Source organism: Heloderma suspectum, chromosome 4, assembly GCF_057233095.1.
Source record: "Heloderma suspectum isolate Gila_16-S chromosome 4, 16-S_ref, whole genome shotgun sequence".
NCBI classification, from domain to species: domain Eukaryota; kingdom Metazoa; phylum Chordata; class Lepidosauria; order Squamata; family Helodermatidae; genus Heloderma; species Heloderma suspectum.
In genome coordinates this window covers 195,037,634-195,057,454 of record NC_139461.1, presented here as the reverse complement: position 1 = coordinate 195,057,454, position 19,821 = coordinate 195,037,634, and the positions used below count along the sequence as shown (strand labels likewise).

At 42.0% G+C, this 19,821-nt stretch overlaps 1 protein-coding gene across 1 annotated transcript; it reads left to right on the top strand.

Annotated features, from left to right (window-relative positions):
- The first annotated feature begins 7 nt into the window (after positions 1–7).
- On the top strand, positions 8–18,062 carry GCLM (glutamate-cysteine ligase modifier subunit). Its single transcript, XM_084851818.1, has 7 exons — positions 8–476; positions 7,049–7,114; positions 9,795–9,879; positions 13,982–14,038; positions 14,816–15,018; positions 15,344–15,458; positions 15,761–18,062. The coding sequence occupies exons 1-7, from the start codon at positions 351–353 to the stop codon at positions 15,931–15,933; spliced, it is 825 nt and encodes a 274-aa protein (XP_084707944.1). The 5' UTR covers positions 8–350; the 3' UTR covers positions 15,934–18,062.
- Positions 18,063–19,821: the final 1,759 nt, after the last annotated feature.

Sequence of the window (19,821 nt, the reverse complement as noted above, 5' to 3'; positions counted from 1 at the left end):
GTCGGGCATGCGCCCTGGCGGCAAGACCTTGCTCGCCGCCGCGGAGCCGGAGCGTGGCTCGGCGGGGGTCGGCGGGTCGGGCGCCGCCGCGGCTCGAATCTCCTCACGGTGCGGAGAGAACCGCCGCCGCCGCCCTCGCTGTATTCACCTGCGAATCCCGGCTGCCTCCTGTTGTGCCCCGCCGCCGCTCCATGTGACCGGGGACGGTGACAGAGCGCGCTTCCCTGCTTAGTCATCGCCCCACCCGCCCCCTTCCTCCCAGAAGATCTGCCCGCGAGCCCTTCTGCTCCTCTGCAGCCCAGCCGCGGAGCACGGCAAGGGCAGCGGGGCGCCGGGCTCTGGACGCCCCCATGGGGAGCGAGAGAGTCAGCGGCGCGGTCTTGCTGGGGCAAGCGGGCACCCTCAACCTGCAGACGGGCAACCTGCTCAACTGGGGCTGCCTGCGGAAGAAGTGCCCGGCCACCCCGAGCGAGGAGGTGAGGCTGTAAGGAGGCGATCTGGAAGCGGGGGGCGGGTGGGGGGTGGGGATTCAGGCAGCCCTTTCCGACGACCCGTGACCCACCCTCGTTAGACGCGTGAAGGCTATGGAGCGCGTGGTGTCACTTTGCTGTGGATTGGCTCTTCGTTTTAAACCGGTCTTCTATTGACGCGCACGCAGTATGGTAACTATAATGTTTGTGAGCAGTAATAACGCAGAATAGGAACTTCAGAAGAAAAGAACGAGGGAAGAGAAGAGGAAAAAGTAGATATATTGATATCTGTATACAAGATTGGACCTTCTCAGACTTGTGTGGGAGGATAGGGGGTGAACACCAAAGTCTAACCCCAGGTTGGGATGGACTTCGTTCACTGCCTTCCCATAATAAAGATGGATATCATAGTTACTGGGCAGGCAAGCTTCCTGGCTCTCTTAAGTGTTCTATAGCAAACAATAAAGACAACATATTGCTTTGGGTCAGTTGGCAACCTTTTATCTTCCCTTTATTTTTACATCTCACAAATCATTTAAACAAAATGCCAAAGTGGCATATGATCATAAAATAAACACATCACAAGGTGATATTGAAAGCCAAAGCTCTTATCATATAAGATCTTCTGGCATCCATGAGGGTGTTTGGGAATGAGCTGTGCCAGGACGCTTCCCTCCGAATTAGGCTGGAGGTGAATGGAAACCTTTCTCGTTATTGATTTGCTCTTTCCTTGCTCCACTGAAGCTGGGGAACATGCAGGCTCAGAGCAAGGCTGGGATCCCACCTGAGATTACTTTTAGTAGCTTTACGTATTATAAGGTATTTTTTTCTGCAGGTGTATATTTTCCCCATGTGTTGTCTATCTGTACAAAACCAATTGCCACTTTTGTCATATGCCTTTCACTGTCTGTTGATAGGCCTTGAAAAGCTACCATGGAGTAGGGTTATTAGCTGGAAGGCTCCTTTTAAAAATGGAAGCCCATTAGATTTTTAAAACATTACATATGCAAGTGCTATTTTTTCCTCTAATTCTTTTACAATTTGTTGGTTTTAAGAAATTAACCTCTAAAGAGAACTTACGAGACAGAAATTGACAATCGTTAACTATGTTCCTGTTGGAGCATCCATTTTTGGAATGACTAGTTCTACTATATGTTTTCTTATCTTTTCTAAATCACACTTTCTAGAAAAATAAATACACCACAGTGGTCTAGAAAATAGTTTTTCCAAAAGTCTTACAAAAGTTTGTAAGAGCTAATCTTAAATGTGTTAAAGCCAACTGTGTTAATCTGTTGGAGCAAAAACAAAGAGTATTGTAGGACCTTAAAGATTAATACATAGGCTTTCATGGACTGCAGTCCATTTCATCCTTAGTTATAGATACACACACACACACACACACACACACAGATATGTACGTGGTGGGGGTGGGTGAATTGTAACCAATGAGGTCAGAGGAAAATGAAATGCATAAACTACAAGTTAATTCCTGGTCTGGTCTAAGCTCAGATTGATGGTGGGTGAAACTTTGTCAGGGCCTCCTGTCCATGAGTTCGGATAATAAAGATGTCATCAATGGATCTCAGGTAGAGGAGAGGACAAGGGCTGAGAAAGTGTTGTTCTATGTCCGCCATGAAGTTGTTGACATACTGTGGAGCCATGTGCGTACCTGTGGTTGTGTTACTGTTGAATATACAAATTCATGGCTAGCATTTTGAACTGTTGAAAATTTGATTAGCAAAGGTACTGATGATTTGATGAGCAGTTATGCTTTAACACACCAATTCTTTGTGTACTCAAATAACATTTATAGTGCTAAAGATTTATTTATACAGCAACCCAAAAAATGGTTAACTAAATGCATTTCTAGCTTGGCACTAAAGTGTTACAGCATGTATCTACAAAAACTTGCCTGCCTCACCCTGGTTGTAATTGCAGTATGGAATCTGGTTGTAATTGCAGTATGGAATCATGTTGCATCTCCAAGGCTTATGAGCAGGTAGTGAGGTCAGTCCTTTTTTAACCACCTAAAAATGGCACCGAAAACTGCATTTCATTCATTTCTTATAGCTAATCAAATCTATTCAAAGCTGTGGGACCAATGTGTTTGTATATCTTGCATTTTTTATGACAAGAAAATAAGTAGGAAGATCCTTCCTCATGTGCTGTAAAGTTTTTTTGCCCAGCCATTTTAAATTTATTTTTTTATTGTTGGCTGAAAAGTTTTTATGCCTCTAATTCTGTAATTTTATCATTATTATAATTGTGTTTTATAATAAGTACATCATCCTGGGATCCCTTGTGAATGAAGGATGATTTATTCATTTTAAAACTAAATAAATACAGTGAAATATTGTAATCCTTGACAACAGTTGAGGTTGGAGTAGTACAAAGCAGTCATTCTCATCTGGAATTAAGGGGTTTTCCATCTTACATCCAAATAACTTTATGCTGAAACAGTTGGCATAAGCATGTAGAGGACTTTTGCTTACAGTTCATACTTCTGTACTGTGAGCAGAGAATAAGTTTGTGACAGCCACAAACCATAATAAGCTTTATTCCAGTCAAAAATCACTCTGGTGCTATAGCAATATCTCAATTAAAAATTGCTTTGAGATGACTTAGAAAAACTACACTGCTATACTATTGGATAATCAGCTTGCTGATTATTATGAGGTTGAGGTTAGTTTTGAGCATCTATACAGCCAGCTGCCCGGCTTTATTTAGAACATAGATTATGAGGATTGGGAGCCATTGTTCTGCAAGCTACAGGCTCCATGCCATTTGGAGGTAGTAATGAAATTACATTTGGCAGCTGTCCAGTAATGATCTGCTTGAATGTAGGGCTTCTTCACATAGAGCTTTTATCCTGCTGTTGAGATTGCTCACTCATGGAAGTTTGTGGGTCCTTTTCATGATGTCCTCAACTTCCAGGGCACATCCAGAGGTATTTCCTGGTTATTCCATCTCAAAAAGATCTGGAAATAATGAACTACTTATTTAAGTCTGATTGTTACGCTATTAAAACAGCCACTAGATGGCGCTGTTTCATTGATATCTATGGAACATTGAAAATTAAAAACGTCCCCTCTGAGCAATCAGGTGGTCACCATCTGGGAGCCTGCTGTAAATGTAGAAAGGCTCCACAATGGAAGGACTGTGAGTTTTTTCTTTGGTGTAAAGGCAGAAGATGGGTGTTCTTTTACAATAGGCATGGGGTGTGCGATTTTTTAAATATATATTTGTAATTTTTGAGAACAGTTGTTGTTTTTCAACACATAACATAAGAGAAAAAAAATCTAATGGGACTACTCCAAGTTTCCCTCTCTCTCCTATTCAACTACCCCACAGATACACACTAAGGTTATCTGTGCACATTTAGATAGAAAAAAGACCTACAACTCCCAGCATGTGGGGAAGTCTAGGAGTTGTAGGACTTTTTTTCTTGCCTAAACATGCATAGGATTGAGCCCTAAATTTATTTGTTTCAACTATGGATCATCACCATGGTCCATGCCCATAGGACACAAATCTACATAAAATCTGTATATGCTAATTTATATCTATATCTGCAAAGTTAGAAATAACTACTAGGATTTATTTAAATTTCACAGCCAGCTAGTTAATTTCTCATCCACATCATTTCAAATGAAATAAATTTTTCACTTAATTTGCACTTGGCCTCAGATCATTGCAAAACAATGGGAAAAGTTTAACCTTAAATGCCATATACAGGAAGGGTTTTTTTATGGGTGGGGGGTGTTGCAGCATGTAGGAAGGGGGAAATTATTGGGTGGTTGCTTCAATATTTATGTTGTTGTTATTGTTATTATTACATTTATATTCTGCCTTTTTTCTTCTTGTAAGGAACCCAAGGCGGTTTACATAGGCCTCCTCTTTCCATTTTATCATTACAACAACCCCGTGAGTTAGGTTAGGCTGAGAGTCAGTGACTGGCCTGAAAGTTACCCAGTGAGCTTCAAGGCCAAGTGGGGGCCAGACCCAGGTCACCCCAGTCCAACACTCTAACCCCTACACCACACTGGCATTGAATACAGAATCTTTTCAGACTCTTTAGTGCCTGTCATGAAGGATGCATATAACGTTATTTGCAACATTGCAGCCTTTATTTGACTACACATACTTCTACACATACAAATTCCAACCCAAACTAGTAATGAATAAATCGAGGATTGAGATAAAGACTGAGCCCTCAACAAGACAAGCCTGTGTATGTTACTTCCCTGAAGGAAGTTATTCTGTCACTCCCATGACATATATAAAACGCACTCATCCAGCCCCTCCCTGTGTAACACCTGCCTGAGGTATCAGTTCCTGTTTTCTGATCCTCCTTCCTACCCGTGTGATTTGTTTCTAACCAGTGCACTGTTTTGAACCCTGTGGTTTGCGATCTGGTCCAGGGATCTCTCAATGAGAATTTCAGCAAAGCCGGACAGGATTTTCCTGAAAGACTGCTTCTTTGGTGCTACTAATCTTGCAGCCGCCGGGTGTGTTATATGTTCGGTGTGTCATAGGGCATGCTCTCGGTTGGTGCAAGGTCATGGTGAATGCCAATTGCTTTGGCCAGCATCCTACACAAACTGGGTCTGCGTCCAAGCACATGCCCCAGAATCCTTTGCAGCATGCTCAGGAGGCTCTTCAGCAGACCAGTCAATGGGGAAAGAAGTCCCCAGAATTAGGAATTTTGAAAAACATTAGTCTAAGCAGATAATGTTTTTAATAGTTGGAAACCAGCCAGGTTATAAATGGAAAACAATGTCTGTAGATACACTTCTGACACTTTATAGACTGTTAGGTTATCCAAAGCCAGCAGAGCGGGGAATACTGTATATTAGGGCTGTCAGCCAGTTAAAGGATTGTTAATTGGTAGTCATCAGCCTTTAACCAGTTATCTAGTTAACTGGTGAAAATTAAATACATTTGCATAGTTCCAAACTCCCAGTGCCGAGGTGCCTGACTGAAATTCTAAAGAGAGTGTGAGACAAGTTCCAATTCATTAAACAAGGGCTATCGCTCTAGTCTAGGAAAACCACATTTAGTATTTTTCTTACTCATTTCCTACTACAGTAACACCCAGAATGAAAAGATCCACACACAAAATAAAAATGCCCTTAATGTGTTTAAGATTTGCCCTTCAGCTCTTGCAATTATTCCGCAACACTTAATCAACAAAACCTTTTATTTGACTGATCAACTCATTTAAAGCTTGCAGTCTTACTTGGGATGAATTTTTAGTATCTATGAACAGCCACTCCACGAAAAATAAGTGCACAGCTGCAAGATCAAGTGACAGATTTTGCCTCTTGTTCTCTGTCTCTCTCTCTCTTTTTTTTTAGAACAGATGTCACCATTCAGGCCTGGGCCCAAAGCTGCCCTGTCCATTGTCAACAGAGAAAGTGAATTAATATCACCAGTCAGTATCAACCTATCCTCAATCCAGATTAGTGATGTTGAACAGGAAGTTGAAATGTTTGGCGCTTCCTTATTCTTCAGTTAGAGAGGACCAGATGGAGGCGAATGAATAATTTACGAATGAAAGTCTCCAAATATGATTGGATAGGATAAGCCAGAGGGGGGCAGGAAGAAGACAGTGATCCATCAGTGAACCACCGGCCAGTTTTCAGGAGACCACATAGTGCAGCTTCTCCTATCTTCACACAGCCCCAGTGTGTTGGACTGCAACTCCCATTGTCCCCAGCTAGCATGGCAAATGGCTGGGGATGATGAGAGTTGCAGTCCAACATGTCTGGAGGACACAAGCTTGGGTGTTAGTTTGTTGGGATTCCGGCGAAGAGACTGCAGGGCTGGGTGGCCTTTGCTGGATTAGATCAAGGCACTTGTTATGTTTTTAAGGAAGAGTGCATACTTGGTGGGACAGTTCAGACAACATGGTAAACCATGGTCTATTGTGGTGGGAACAAGCTTCAGTGAACCATTGACTCATGCACTCATCCCTCTGCTCTCCTCCTCCAGCATCGTGGTCAGATAACCACAGTTTTCCAGTTCGTTGGTGTTTGATGGCTTGGGACTTTTTCTTCCCCCCAAACTATAAGGAATTTGCAGCGTGTTTCATGGACTGTCTCCCCCTCCAGTCTGCCCAGGTCCTTTTTGGACCTCAGTGTCTCCTCTTCATGCAGGACACCTACTTTACTAATAAGGGAAATGAAGAATATTTTAAACGTCCACTGTTTCATGTTTACATTTGTTCTCTCATTTGTTGTTACATCAGTATAGAACAGGGATGGGGAGCATGTGGCCCTCCAGATGTTGGCCAGTGTAGCCAATGATGAGGGTTGATGGGAGTTGCAGTCCAGCAACATCTGGAGAGCCACATGTTCTCCATCCCTGCTATAAAAGGAATAACATGCATAGTTTGCATTCTTACATAGATGGAGTGATGAAGGCGGGGGAGCAGGTAGGGATTGAACAGGGGGACACCTAATCTGTACTCTGTCAGCAACATGTATGCATTTTTGATATTCCGCTGAATTTACTTCTCTATCATTGTATTGCATAACAGAAACCAAGCATTAAATAGCAAAAATGTTGCTTTGCAGCTGCGGGATTGCATTCAGAAAACCATAAATGAATGGAGTTCGAAGATCAGCCCTGATCTAATGCAGGTAAGTGATCTTTTCTCTTTCTTGTTTCCTTACAAATGCATTAGCTGAATGATTAGAATTTCCTCTGCCCAGAAAGTCAAACCATTACATTTTTTGGTTTGGCTCCAATTCACTTGTTCTGGTTTGGTTCTGGTGGAGGCCAATAAAGGTTCTGTGGCTCAGCACACACAACCAACTGCTTCAGTTCTGGTTCTCATGAGAACATTTAAATATAAGGCATGTTATTTATCATGACCATTTGTACAGTGTGGTAGAGCAATCTAGTAAGTCTAAAACTGTTGTAACTGTCACTAATATGTACTAGGAAGCATGCATAAAACAAAACAAAAAAATTCTAGGGACCTGAACAAACAAATGCCTATTTTATTTTATTTGTTTTGTTTAATTTTAATTGTATAATCAGAGGCAGGTGATAAAGCAACCAAATGTGTTTTAAAGAGGAAGGAAAAGAAAAGACTTGGTAAATAATCACAGAACTGTCACTAGGTAACTTCACGAGATCTCTCTCTCACTCTCTCTCTCTCTCTCTCTCTCAATTGATTTAATAAAACTAGGGAAGCAAAGAATTATCAGCCTTAAACAGATGGATCGCCATGTTGTAACTTGTATGTTGAGCAACCCTTTCTCACAAAGGGAAAGCAGAGCTCCAGTCCAATCCCCGGCTAATGCTTCCCAGGCCCAGCTCTTGAAGAGGGCAGATAACTGAGGCCTGTACAAATCCAAAATAGATAAATCCTCCCAGACATTGGTTTGATTTATGTGATCATCCTCATTCTCATGGAGCCGGGGAGTGTACCGCTTTGGGTGTTTTGCCGTTTGGCTAAACCCTTATTCAGAACTGGGAGCCTGCATTTGTTCTTCAAGTTCTTGTCTGGCTCAAGTTCAGTGGAGACTTTCACTTAATGCAGGGGGTACATAACTCTTTTATCATGGGAGGCTGGAATTTCCCCCACCAGGGTATCATCCCCCTTTTTTCTCCCCATGCTGGAAGGAGACACGGAGAAAGGGACTTGGGTGGCACCGGGAGGAAGAGACTCTCTTCCCAGTGCTGGTGGAGTCCCTGGCTTCACACCTCATCTCCCGCCACCCCACGAAGCTACCCAGCCTGTACCAGAGAGAGTGGCTGCTCTTCCTGCCGCAGGCTGAATCAGACTGCCCTGCATGCCTGCTGTTACCTCCAATCTAAGTTCAGACATAACAGTGGGGGTTCCGCTGCTAGCATGCGGTACCCAGAGAACCTCCGCTGTTACCTCGTTTTGGAGATAACAGCGGGAATGTGGGGTGGCTGGACTTGGCCCACACCAGAAAGAGTGGCTGCTTTATCCCACACAGGCACGTCCTGCCACCCCACACTCCCACTTATCGAATCGGCGATAACAGCAAGGCCCTCTGAAGGGATTCCTTCAGGGGACAGGGCTTCGAGCCTAAGCCCCACCCCCTGGAGGAACCGCAGGAGGCTCCGCTGGCAGGGTTGGGGTGCCCCATGGCCTGGATCCAGCCCAGAAGTTCTGCACCCCTGAGATAATGGTTCTGTTCTGATCCAGGAAAAAATAAATGTTCGCTCCAGCTTCCGGTTCAGTTTGACTCCCTGCCTCTGGCACAACCTGGCTCTGTCCTAGTTAAACAAAATTTGTTACTGGCAAGACAAACTTGCTTCTGGGAATTAAAATACATTAGCTTCAACATAATCCCCTGTATTTCCATGGAGCTCACCGTGCTGCTTCTTAGAGGAGCTCCACGCATATAGAGCCCCTTCCAATGGCTGCAGGGGGCCAGGGCTATCTCATGCCTCCCCACAGCCCCCCTCCCATGTTCTTTTGATGGGTGGGGAGGGTTGTCTGAACCTCTCATGATGGAGTCACAAGAACAGGGAGACTGGGCCGTGATTATGTCTGTAGGATGTTTGCCATTTTGCCTTTGAATTGGCCCAGAGACCTGTGGCCAAAGAACTGGTTGGTTTATGTGAGCCAGCAGAGGGCAACTTGTGGTCCTCCAGCTGTTTTGGCCTACAGTTCCCCTCAGCCCTAGCCAGCATAGCCAATGGTGAAGGATCATGGGTATTGTAGGCCAAACCAACTGGAGAGCCACAAGTTGCCAATTCCCGATGTGAGCTAATCCCACTGGCAGCTGGTTGGCCACTGTGTGAACAAAATGCTGGACTTAGTAGGCCTTTGGCCTGATTCAGCCAAATTGTACAAAATTTCAGCAATCCCTGTGACTGTTTTTATTTTAAAAACTTCAAAACGTATTTCAAATGTTTTGTTTCATTTGTTACATGGATGTGCAGGCTGTCATTGAAGGCTAAATACAGGCATAATGTCAAAAGAGGGTTTGTGGCTCATTCACAGTGCTGTAAGCCTGTCTCCAATGCTGAGGATGAGCATATATCAGCAAATTTCATGCAAGTTTGAAGCTGATCTGTTGTGCCATCCCTCACCAGTTCTGCCCCCTCCAGCTGGGGAAAGTGAACAAAGCCCCTTCCAGCCAGATACCTGTCTCAGACAGGGAGCTTGCAAGGCTTTTGTTCATCCCAGCTGCAGGGCAGTTTTGCTTTTTAAAAAATATTAAAATGTGACATTTGTGACACTCAGAGCTGTTTTTTTACATTTCTTTTTCAGCTAAGGGTACTTAGCTGCTGATACTGGTAAGCTTCGCTTGACTGTTGCATATTTATTTGTAGGATATGCCAGAAATCCTTGACTGTACTCTCGCTCAAGCAATAGAAAAGATCAGTTCTGAAGAAAGGGACGAGTTAAAAGTTTCAGGTAAATTCAATTGTACGCTTGAACCAGGAGGGAGTTGACCCTGGCTTAGGTTGCAAGCTTCTTGGATATAGAGAGTCATCTGAAGTTTCTGAAGGCTTATGAAATATTAAGAGTTAAATGGTTTGGGAAACTGAGGAAGAGAAAATGTCACTTAATGCTTTGCGGAAAACGGTACCACTAAAAGGTGCAAGCTTGTCTGCTGTAAAAGCTAAAGTTCATTGAAATGGATACTTATTTTGTGAATCAATCATCTGGTTGATTTGTTGTGTCTGCCTTAATAGCTTACCTATGTTATGGCTGCATTTGCATGTAACGTGAAAGCATGGTTTAAAATTATGAGGATGTGCTTCTGCAGGCCTCGGGCTTGCGTGCTCTCCCTGCTCCCCCCAGCGTAGCCACGAGAAGGTGTTGGGAAGTGTTCAGTTCTGTGTTTAACTAACTGCAGCGTCATGTTATATCCGAACTCGAGCCTTAACTATGCTTTACTAAAACAAGTCAACTTCAAACTGTTTATGAAGCTGCTAGCTGTTCTAGTAAGCCAGCCTTCTCTAACCTGGTGCTCTCCAGAAGTTTTGGGTGACAACTCCCAGCAGTCTTGACCATTGGCCAAGCTGGCTGGGGCTGATAGAAGTCCAACTCATCTGGAGGCCACCAGGTTGTGGAAGGCTGTAGTGAGCAATAGTTAGGATTATCTATAGTTTAGGGCTCTGATGTAATGCTAATCTGGTTAATCAAAAAGAGAAGACGTTTTTGACCTCCACACAGCTGTGCTGGAGCAGGGAGCACATGAGCCTAAAGCTCACACAGGGCCATTTTCATGACACTAAACCATGTGGGAAAACAAACGGAGACTGGATTCGCACAACACACTAACCCACACTCAGTGGTTGAATGTGGATTGTTGTTGAACTGCTGTTTGTTGAACTGTGGGTTAGCGCGTTGTCTGAACCTAGGACATTTTTTTGCAGGGTGGCTTGTTAGCCATGCAGTGTGGCTTATTTTTTTTTTTTTTCAAACAAGCCACCTTGAGAACCCATGGTTTGTTGTTGGGTTGTTCAGGGTGGTTAAGAAGCTACACTGCATAATTAACAAGACACTCTGTGGAAAATGTCCTGGGTTCAGACAACACGCTAACCCACAATTCAACAACAACCCACACTCAACCACTGAGTGTGGACTAGCATGCAGTGTGAACTAGCTGAAATGAGTTTTGGTACTGCTTTGTTTGTATCAGGGCAGCTGCATTGTTCATTCACATGCCTGTACGTGGCAGCAGTCTGCATAACTATTTTGTCGCCTCAGGCAACGTAAATACTTTTTTCTGGAAGTAGCTGATGAGGCATAACAGGCAGTAGGACAGTGGGATCATCTTAGAGCTCTGCATTGCAGTGCGGTCTTAAAATGAGATGAGTGTTCATACATAGGTAGCTGAGGTAAAAGTAAATTTGTTGTAGTGGTGCATGTTGATGGGTCTCTCTTGGGCTTGTTGGTGATGGTGCAGCAAATAATCTTACACATGCTTCCTGATCAACAACTATTTTGAAATAAAGATTTTTATCTGAGATTATAAGACCAGCTCAGCTCATCTTTAGAGTTTCCATCAATGATTCTGTGAATCTGCCTATCATAAAATATCTGATGGCTGTCATAAATGATGTCAAGAACTGGTTTTTATGATCATGTTCTAATCTAGGCTGAGCCATGAGCTGGAGAAAGCAAATGTCTCCTGGATGCTATTGTTTATCTCAGCCTCCCCAGCCTGTGGCCATGCTGACTGGGAATGATGGGAGTTGCAGTCCAACACATCTAGAGGGCGCCAGGTTGGGGAAGGCTGGTTTAACTCATCAAGTGTGTCAGAGCTTAGTGCCAAATATATCCATGGCCTGACTTCTGAAGAAATAATAACAGGGCTGCTGTTCACCAAAAGGACCTGAACTAACAAGTTTTACATTAAATTGCTTTGAAATCTTCTAGCATCTCTCTGTTTCCCATTTCATCGTAATGGGAAAGTTGCCTAGAAACCTGTTCAAATAAACCTATATCAAAGAATAAAGTGTTGGGGTGGATATTTGGACAGAGAAACATCCTACAACTCTCTACAAATGCTGGGAGTTGTAGGACTTTTTCTGTCTAAACATGCATAGGATTGCACCCAGTCTCTGAAAGAAAGGCCATTGTGTATTCTGTGTTAGATTTGTAAAATTTGAATGAATAGTGGTCTTGGGAAATGATCGATGTTTGAAAAACCTAATCATTCTCTTCTTTATGCTTTTTTTCTGGTTGCACAAATACTGCTTTGTTGTTCAGTTGCATTTGTACAAGAAACCAGCTTAATAAAGGAGGAGGTTGAAGCAATGCAGATTTTCTTGCTGAATGGTGACTTCTCCACCAGATGGTGATGACAAAAGTGGAGGGGAGGGGAGCAGCAGAGAAATAGCCTTTTCTGAATTTAGTTTAAGCGACCTCATTTTTAGAATAGTGTCAGAAAATCCTTCCTTTAAAACAAAAGTTCTGTGTAAAATTCCTCTTACCTCTTGAGCGTGTGTGTGTCAGGGAGGTGTAACTATGAAATGTATGTGGATTCTTTTATTTCTTTAATGAAGTTGTTAATGATGATGATCATGAAAAAAGATACCCAACTCCCACGCAGTTGTGCTCCTGTTCAGACAGATGCGTTAGCTGTCATGCGTGACAGAGAAATATAATCACATACCTCTTTCCTTGGGAAGCGTTTTCTGATTTTAAGATACTGTGAGGTTATAGTTAGAATGTCGCTTCAGGTGGCTATGATTCTTATACATCTAATATCCTTTCAAAACAAAACAAAAAAGTCCTGTTGTACTCCATTGTAGCCACTGTAATATGTCCCCTCCCCATAAATTAATACACAACAATAGTAAGCAGTACCAAAAGTACCTGGCCCAAGACACTTCAAGCTTAGTTAGGTAATATTGCTACTTATTCCTTAATGCCATATACTGGGTTTTATGCAACATTAACCTTTAGTTGATGAATGGCTGACTGTTCCTGTCTGCTTTATGCAGTAGTTCAAGGGAGAGGTATCATAGTTATAGAGTGTGTGGATGTTATGCCTTTAAAAAAACAAAACTTAATTTTGGAGCTGCTCTTAATATTAAGCAATAGACTACTTGTAAATGTGCAACGCTATCTTGGGCATGCTAGTTGACATCAACCCCACTGAGTTCAATGGGACTTTCTCCCAAGAATGTATTTACGGGATTATAACTTTAAAACATAAGAATACGTTATTGATTAGAAGGCAAAAATGACTTAGGGCACAATCCTATGCATGTTTGGGGGGAAAGAAGTCCTACAACTCCCAGCATTCCCTAGGCAGTCATGTAGGACTTTTTGTAGGACTTTTTTTCTGTCCGAACATGCATAGGATTGCGCCTTTAGTGAATGAAGTACACACAGTGATTGGGGGTGCAGTTGATTGACAGCATTGGGTCATAGGAAGTTGCCATATACCAGGTCAGATCATTGGCCTATCCAGTGCAGTATTGTTTGGCACTATATACCATACACTGTTTGGCAGCAGCTGGGTTCCCCACCCCCCTCCCTAGAGATGCCAGGAATTGAACATGGTGGGGGCATCTGCATGCAGAGGATGTGTCTACCACCAATCAGTGGCCCACAGTATATGCAGAGTTTCTTTACAGTTAAATAGTTAGAAACACCTCGAGCATCTCTACACCAGCCTAAAATGCACACGCTTTCTTTTCCCCCCCTTATCTGAGTCTTCCATAAGTTTCATTATACAGCAGGTAGATGGCACTGAGGTCTAGCTCCTCTTATTGCAGCATTTCCTCTTTTCACGGGGCAATGAGGGGGGGACTCAGGTGCTGTAATTTGATAGCTCATTATCTCTGAACTTTTTAAAAATGGGGTAAAGGTCATTTAGTGCGGGAGACGCCCTGGAGGTTGACGATGTCATCTAAAGGACCCGCAAACTTCCGTGAGTAACCAATCTCAATAGCAGGATAAAAGCCCCATGTGGAGAAGCCCCTAGCATTTAGATGTGCACTATCACAGTAATAGATGCTGCCTTTCCTTATTAACTCTAGTTTTTCTTTTCCAGCAAAACTCTTTATCGCAGGATCAAACTCTTCCTCAATCAGAGAAGCAGTTGATATGAGTAAGTTCAAGACTGAAACTTCAACAACTCCCAAGTGGCTCCTTGTAGTTTTTTAAAAAGCCCTTTCTAACTCTAAAACAGCAGGGCGGGGGCGTTGATTCTCTGACAGTTTTTAAAAAAATCTAATGATGTTTGTACCTTTTCATCAATGTCTTTGAACTGAAATTGGCAGACAGTCAAGACATGTATTCTTTGCATCCTGCAGAAGTAAACACAAGCTTGTTATCCCCTGCCTGAAATCTGGATTTTGTAAACTCTATTGTTGCATTGCCAAAGGAGGTTATGAACACAGTACACTGGCAAATATTAGGCATTTATTTTTCTTATAGCAGTGTTTTGGCATCGGAAGCTGCCTTGGGGTATAGAGCAGAAAGGGAGAAGTAAATGAACTTGTAGTTGTCATGCCTGTATTGGGTGTCATATTCCTCTTGTAAGCTTCAGCTAACTCTCAAAATAACTTTCATAGAGTTTCGTTAATCTTAATAGACTCTGAACATTCAATTGTAGAACTCTTCTAGTTCTTCCTGCCTTTTCAGGAAGCCTTTCATTTTGCTTCCATTTAATACCTTTTGTGTAGATTCTTTGTAATTTAAAACATTGTTTCCCTTGAGTTTGTACAAGTGTTTGTATCTACAAGGATCTGTGTGAATTTACAGACGTGAACATGTATGCAAGGAATAGAATAAGTGGGTTGGAGATAAGTAGATTTGTGCTTCTGAAAAACATTTGTAATTCTTTTTTGTCCTACTTACCCAAGAAACATTTATCTTCTTTTAGCATGTTCTGCCCTTGGTGTCGACCAGTTGGATTCTGTGATCATTGCTCCTCCTCCAACCGAAGACGGAATTAATCTTTCTTTAGAATATTTACAACCTTACTGGGCAGAGCTTGAAAACTTAGTTCAAAACAAAAAGGTTGTTGCCATAGGGACGTCTGATTTAGATAAAACACTGTTGGAGCAACTATTCTTGTGGGCCCAGGTAAGAAGCAAACTGTTCAGCTGAAATAGCCTAGAAATGCTGGGTTTTTTTGTGCTAAGATGTTCTGCTAAAAATCTTACGAAATTGGATCTCATTTTAAACAAAATGTAGATATTTTGATAGCCTCATAGGCAAGTTGCTAATTGCACCCCATATGGTTAATACACGAAGCAAGTTTTATGTTTGTAAAAAGAAAATGAAAAAATTGTGGAGCAGCCTTCTATATACCGTAAAGAATGTGAATTCACTTAACTACATACAGTGCAAGGCAAACACCATAGCAGTATCTTATATCTGAAGGAAAGCTGACTTTTTTATTTTTTAGGTGAAACCAAGCAGTAACCAGGTAAATCTCGCTTCCTGTTGCGTGATGCCACCAGATCTGACTGCATTTGCAAAAGAGTTTGATATCCAGCTGTTAACTCATAATGATCCAAAAGGTAATGTCATGTTAAGAACATAAGAATGGTCTTGCTAGAGTAGAGCAGAAATCCATATATGTGGCAGCATTCTAAGATATGAAAGCATTAACGCTGTTATCCAGAGTTCCGTATTCTGTGTAGTCCACCAGAATGTTCAGAAAAAGAACCTGTTGTGGGTGCCTTAATTATTGAAAGCCAGAGCATTACAGCCAGATCTTGGAGGACAACATAACCATTGGGGCTAGAAATAGTACTACTTCTGAATACTGGTAGCAGTGTCTCCTAAAAGCACTGTTCTCATGTTCCTCTTCTAACTTTAGAACTGCTTTGTGAAGCAAGCTTCCAAGAAACACTTCAGGAGAGTATTCCAGATTGCCAAGCACACAAATGGACTCCACTGTGGCTTCTCCGATATTCAGTCATTGTGAAGAGCAGAGGAATTATCAAATCCAAAGGCTACATCTTGCAAGCTAAACGAATTCCTTCATCTTAAGATTGATCTTAACCATATCCTGCTTCTGAGAGACCATATCTCTACTAGATATTGCAACAAGCTGCAAACTGGAATTTGTAAAGACCAAAAGCTTTTATCATCAAGAATTTGGTGAAACCCAAATTACATAGTGATATAGCAGTAAACACCATAGTTGTCTGTCCATTTCCTTTTCTTTCATATATATCTTCTGTCTTGAGATCAGTTTGCTCACATGTGAAATACTGTTTTTCATTCAACTGTTTGCTGATTTAGAGATTATATATCCATAAAATATTTGGAATATTTTTCTGATTAATATAAACTAAAAATCTGACTAGGTATATTTTGATTTAAATATTTTTATTTGCAAGAAATAATGTAACTTGTTAAACCTTACTGCTACTGAGTTGATGCATTTAGGAGCACTGGCGGAATAAGCAACTCTCCAATTTCGCCAGTGGCACAAAACTAAGTGTATGCAAGCAAATTGCTTAATATATTCGTGAATGTAATGTGTACTTGATCCCCCTCCCCCAGTCATAGCACAAGAGGCCTTTTACTTGGCCTTGCATAACTTTATCTTCTGTTTCTGTGCCACATTCCTCTTAGTGTATGTCCAAGAGATAGCATATTCCTGTTGGAATTGGAGAGCGCTGGTCAAACAGAATTAACTTTGTCAGTGTTTATTTTGCTGATGTAAAAGCACAATTCCTATTTTGAGAACCATAAAAGGATGATTGTGTTTTATATATAAATTTCAACATCGCACTTAATGTAATCATCAGACAGTTCTCTCTCTCTAAAAGCAAACCAGAGATGGCTAAGTTACAGACACACAAACTTTGTGGTTTTGCCAGAACAAGTTTGGTATATGCTGCTGATTATTTAGCCTAAAGAAATGGCTGTAACGGGAAGCAGCCTCCTAACTTTTCATCTGGAATATCTACAAAGAGAATGTCTTCATGAGACTTCTATACAAAGACACTTTGGGCACAATCCTATGGGATTGCCGCCCGCTAGATGGAAGCCTCCGATCTCTGAGGCTTCCAAGTAACCTATGCCCTGCTGGCGAAGTGGGAGGAGTGATGGAGGCAATTTCTGCCTCTCTGTTCTTTTTAAAACTTTTCCTCTAGATGGGCCTCTAAGCTGGGGCAGGGCTGGGGCTGTACGGGCCACAGAGCAGAGCCTGGCCCCACCCCCTCTCCACCCACCAGAACACCCCCTTTTGACCTCTGCAAGGTCATCCAAGGTCATTTTTGCAATCTTGGAAAGCAAGCCCTGTAGTTCTTTCTGTGCTGGGAGGGATTGGATTGGATCTCAGAGTTTCCCTCCCAAAGTCATAGGAGTCTCTACAGCTTTGGGAGGGGAAACCTGAAAAATCCTATGTCTCCGGGACATTCGCCCAAGAACAAAGGATTGTTCCCTTTGTAAGTTTTGTGCAATTTGAATAAGGTTAAAATTTGTATCTGTGCATCTATTAATGCACCACTGAAAGGTTTCATAAAGTGGTGGAGAATTTTATCTCGAGTCTAAGATTTTGCATTCTGATAAAAATACTGTGATAGGCAGCTAGAAAGAATAAATGCTTTTCTTTGGTCCATCATATATTCATGTACTTTAATCCATTCCAGTGGGTAAATTTCTCATGTTTTAAAGCAGATTTTGAATAAGGGGGTTTAGCATGTGGTGGTGGTTGGTTCCTAAAATACTTTAAGCATGCAGTGGACACCCTAGATTTCAACTGTTACTTCGAATTAAGTTCCATTGAAATAATAGGGGCATTAGTGGTTAGTAATGCATGAAGCCATGTTACTTGTGAGGAGTCCTGGAAAACAAATGAAATCAACTTAGTTCAAATTTGTCTATGAGGATTCTGGAGTAAATTTTGATTTGCTGCTTAAAATAATTGAATAACTCTAGACATATTGATTAAAAAATAGTATATGTATTGAATGTGCAAAAAAAAAAGTGTTGCTTATGCAAAATTGGGGTTGGAATATGAAATGGACAAAACTGTAGAAACCTACAGTTTTATGTAGTCTGCTTCAAATTAACTGATCTTATTTAAACTTCTGTACTAAATGAACTTTCTACTAGCTTGAAACTATTGTGTGTTTTTTTTAGAAAAAGAGCTTGCTTTAAAGAAATCTGCTGGTAACTGTTTTTCCTTTGCATCTGTGCAGACTTCCAGGTTCCACTTTGGAGGTGGAAAATAAAGATTTCAGTTTATTTTTTCTCCCTGACCTACTCTTCAATGAGTAGTGCTGGTTGGAGTGCTATACATGAAATATAATGAACTCTGACTTTACAATCTGTTTTAAACTGTACACACATTGTCTGAAAATACACATAAATGCCAAAATGTGAAAGCAGAACACATTCTTGCTGTCATAATGGAGAGAGAAAGGGATCTTCCTTCAGGTAGGCCTGGATTTGAGCAGAGGCTTCCCCCCAATGCCTGTTTTCAGTATTTCATGCTCAATGCTGGAAAAACCACAGCCTGTCCTAACACACCTGTATCCTAATTTCAAGGTTTGCAGGTATGTTTGAGCACAGCTGCAAGGAAGAAAATGCCTAGAGCTGGATTGGCCTCACTGTGGTCATGCAGTTTTTATTCCATGCAAAGCGCTGTTAGGCTGTGTTTCTAGATTTCCTTCACTACAGCTCCCTCCAAGCATAGAGCAGACCTTCTGTTTCTGGAGCAGTATTTTCCTCCAGATGTTTGTGAAGGTATTGAAATACGTTTTATGTACTCAATCTAAGGTCCTAAAAATGACCAGAACCAACCTCTTACCCTGCAGTAATTAAGACCATGGTACTTTCAGATGGAGGGGTCCTAGTGCTAATAATTAGAAGCCATTGTGCAATTACTCCATCTTCCGTAACAGATTTTCTGTGATTAAAAAAATTGAAAGTGGTATAACAATATGGGATGGTTATGAGGGAAAATGACATCTGGAGCCCCATAACATTCCATGAATGAGGCAGGGCAGTGATGCCATAAAAGCCCAGTCTGGAAGCCCTGCAGCTGGTCATCCAATGTTTCTAGCAGAAACATTGAAGATGCTATTCTCAGAGGCAGTAAACCTACACAGGAGCAAAATCCCAACTCGATCTTTTATGTCACCATTGGTCTAACACTGAATTAGTTTTCACTCTTGTAGGGCAAAGTATACCATCAATTTATTGTTCATACTCTTGTTCATTCATTTTTAGATTTTTAGGCTGAGGATGGTGTGATGCAAAAAAACAAACAAACCCCAGCCTCCAGTGCTATCTTCATTTCCAAGAATGCCTCTAGGCTCAGGGAGATTCTTAGAAAACACAAATGAGTGGCTGCAATTTAGTGCTTCATTTTGAAGTATGCCCAGCTGCCCAGAGAAAAGAAAAAGTAAGCTGAGGTAGTAGGGAGTGACCTTGATGGCTAGAGGGGATGGGGTGAGAAAGAGCCCTGTGTTTTGCCTGTGCTGTGTGTGTTTTGCATGTTTTTATCTTGGTGTGGGTGCATAATGTATTAGCTGGTTGGTTTGCTTTGGTGTGGAATGGATGGGTGTTTTGCTCTGTGTTTGTGTCTCTCTGAGCATCACCTTACTGCAGCAGACCACTATGTGCAAAGAACTGCTCAAGGCACTAATCTGCTCAGGTGAGGTGGGGACCCAAGGATGCTTGCAGTAGCTACTGCTATGGTTAGAAAAAAAAGGCTCCCCCTCCCTTTCTAAACTGCTGTGATCTTCCGTGCATCCAGTTCTCGTGTTACTTTATACACAAACAAACGAACTTTTAAAAAGTAACGTCTGGACGGCCTGAGAGAGGGAGAGAAAAGCGAAGCCTAGAAGTGTGTGGAGAGTAAGAGTAGCCCTCACTCATCCAAACAACTTTTGGGGGTCACAGCGCAGATAGGGGAAG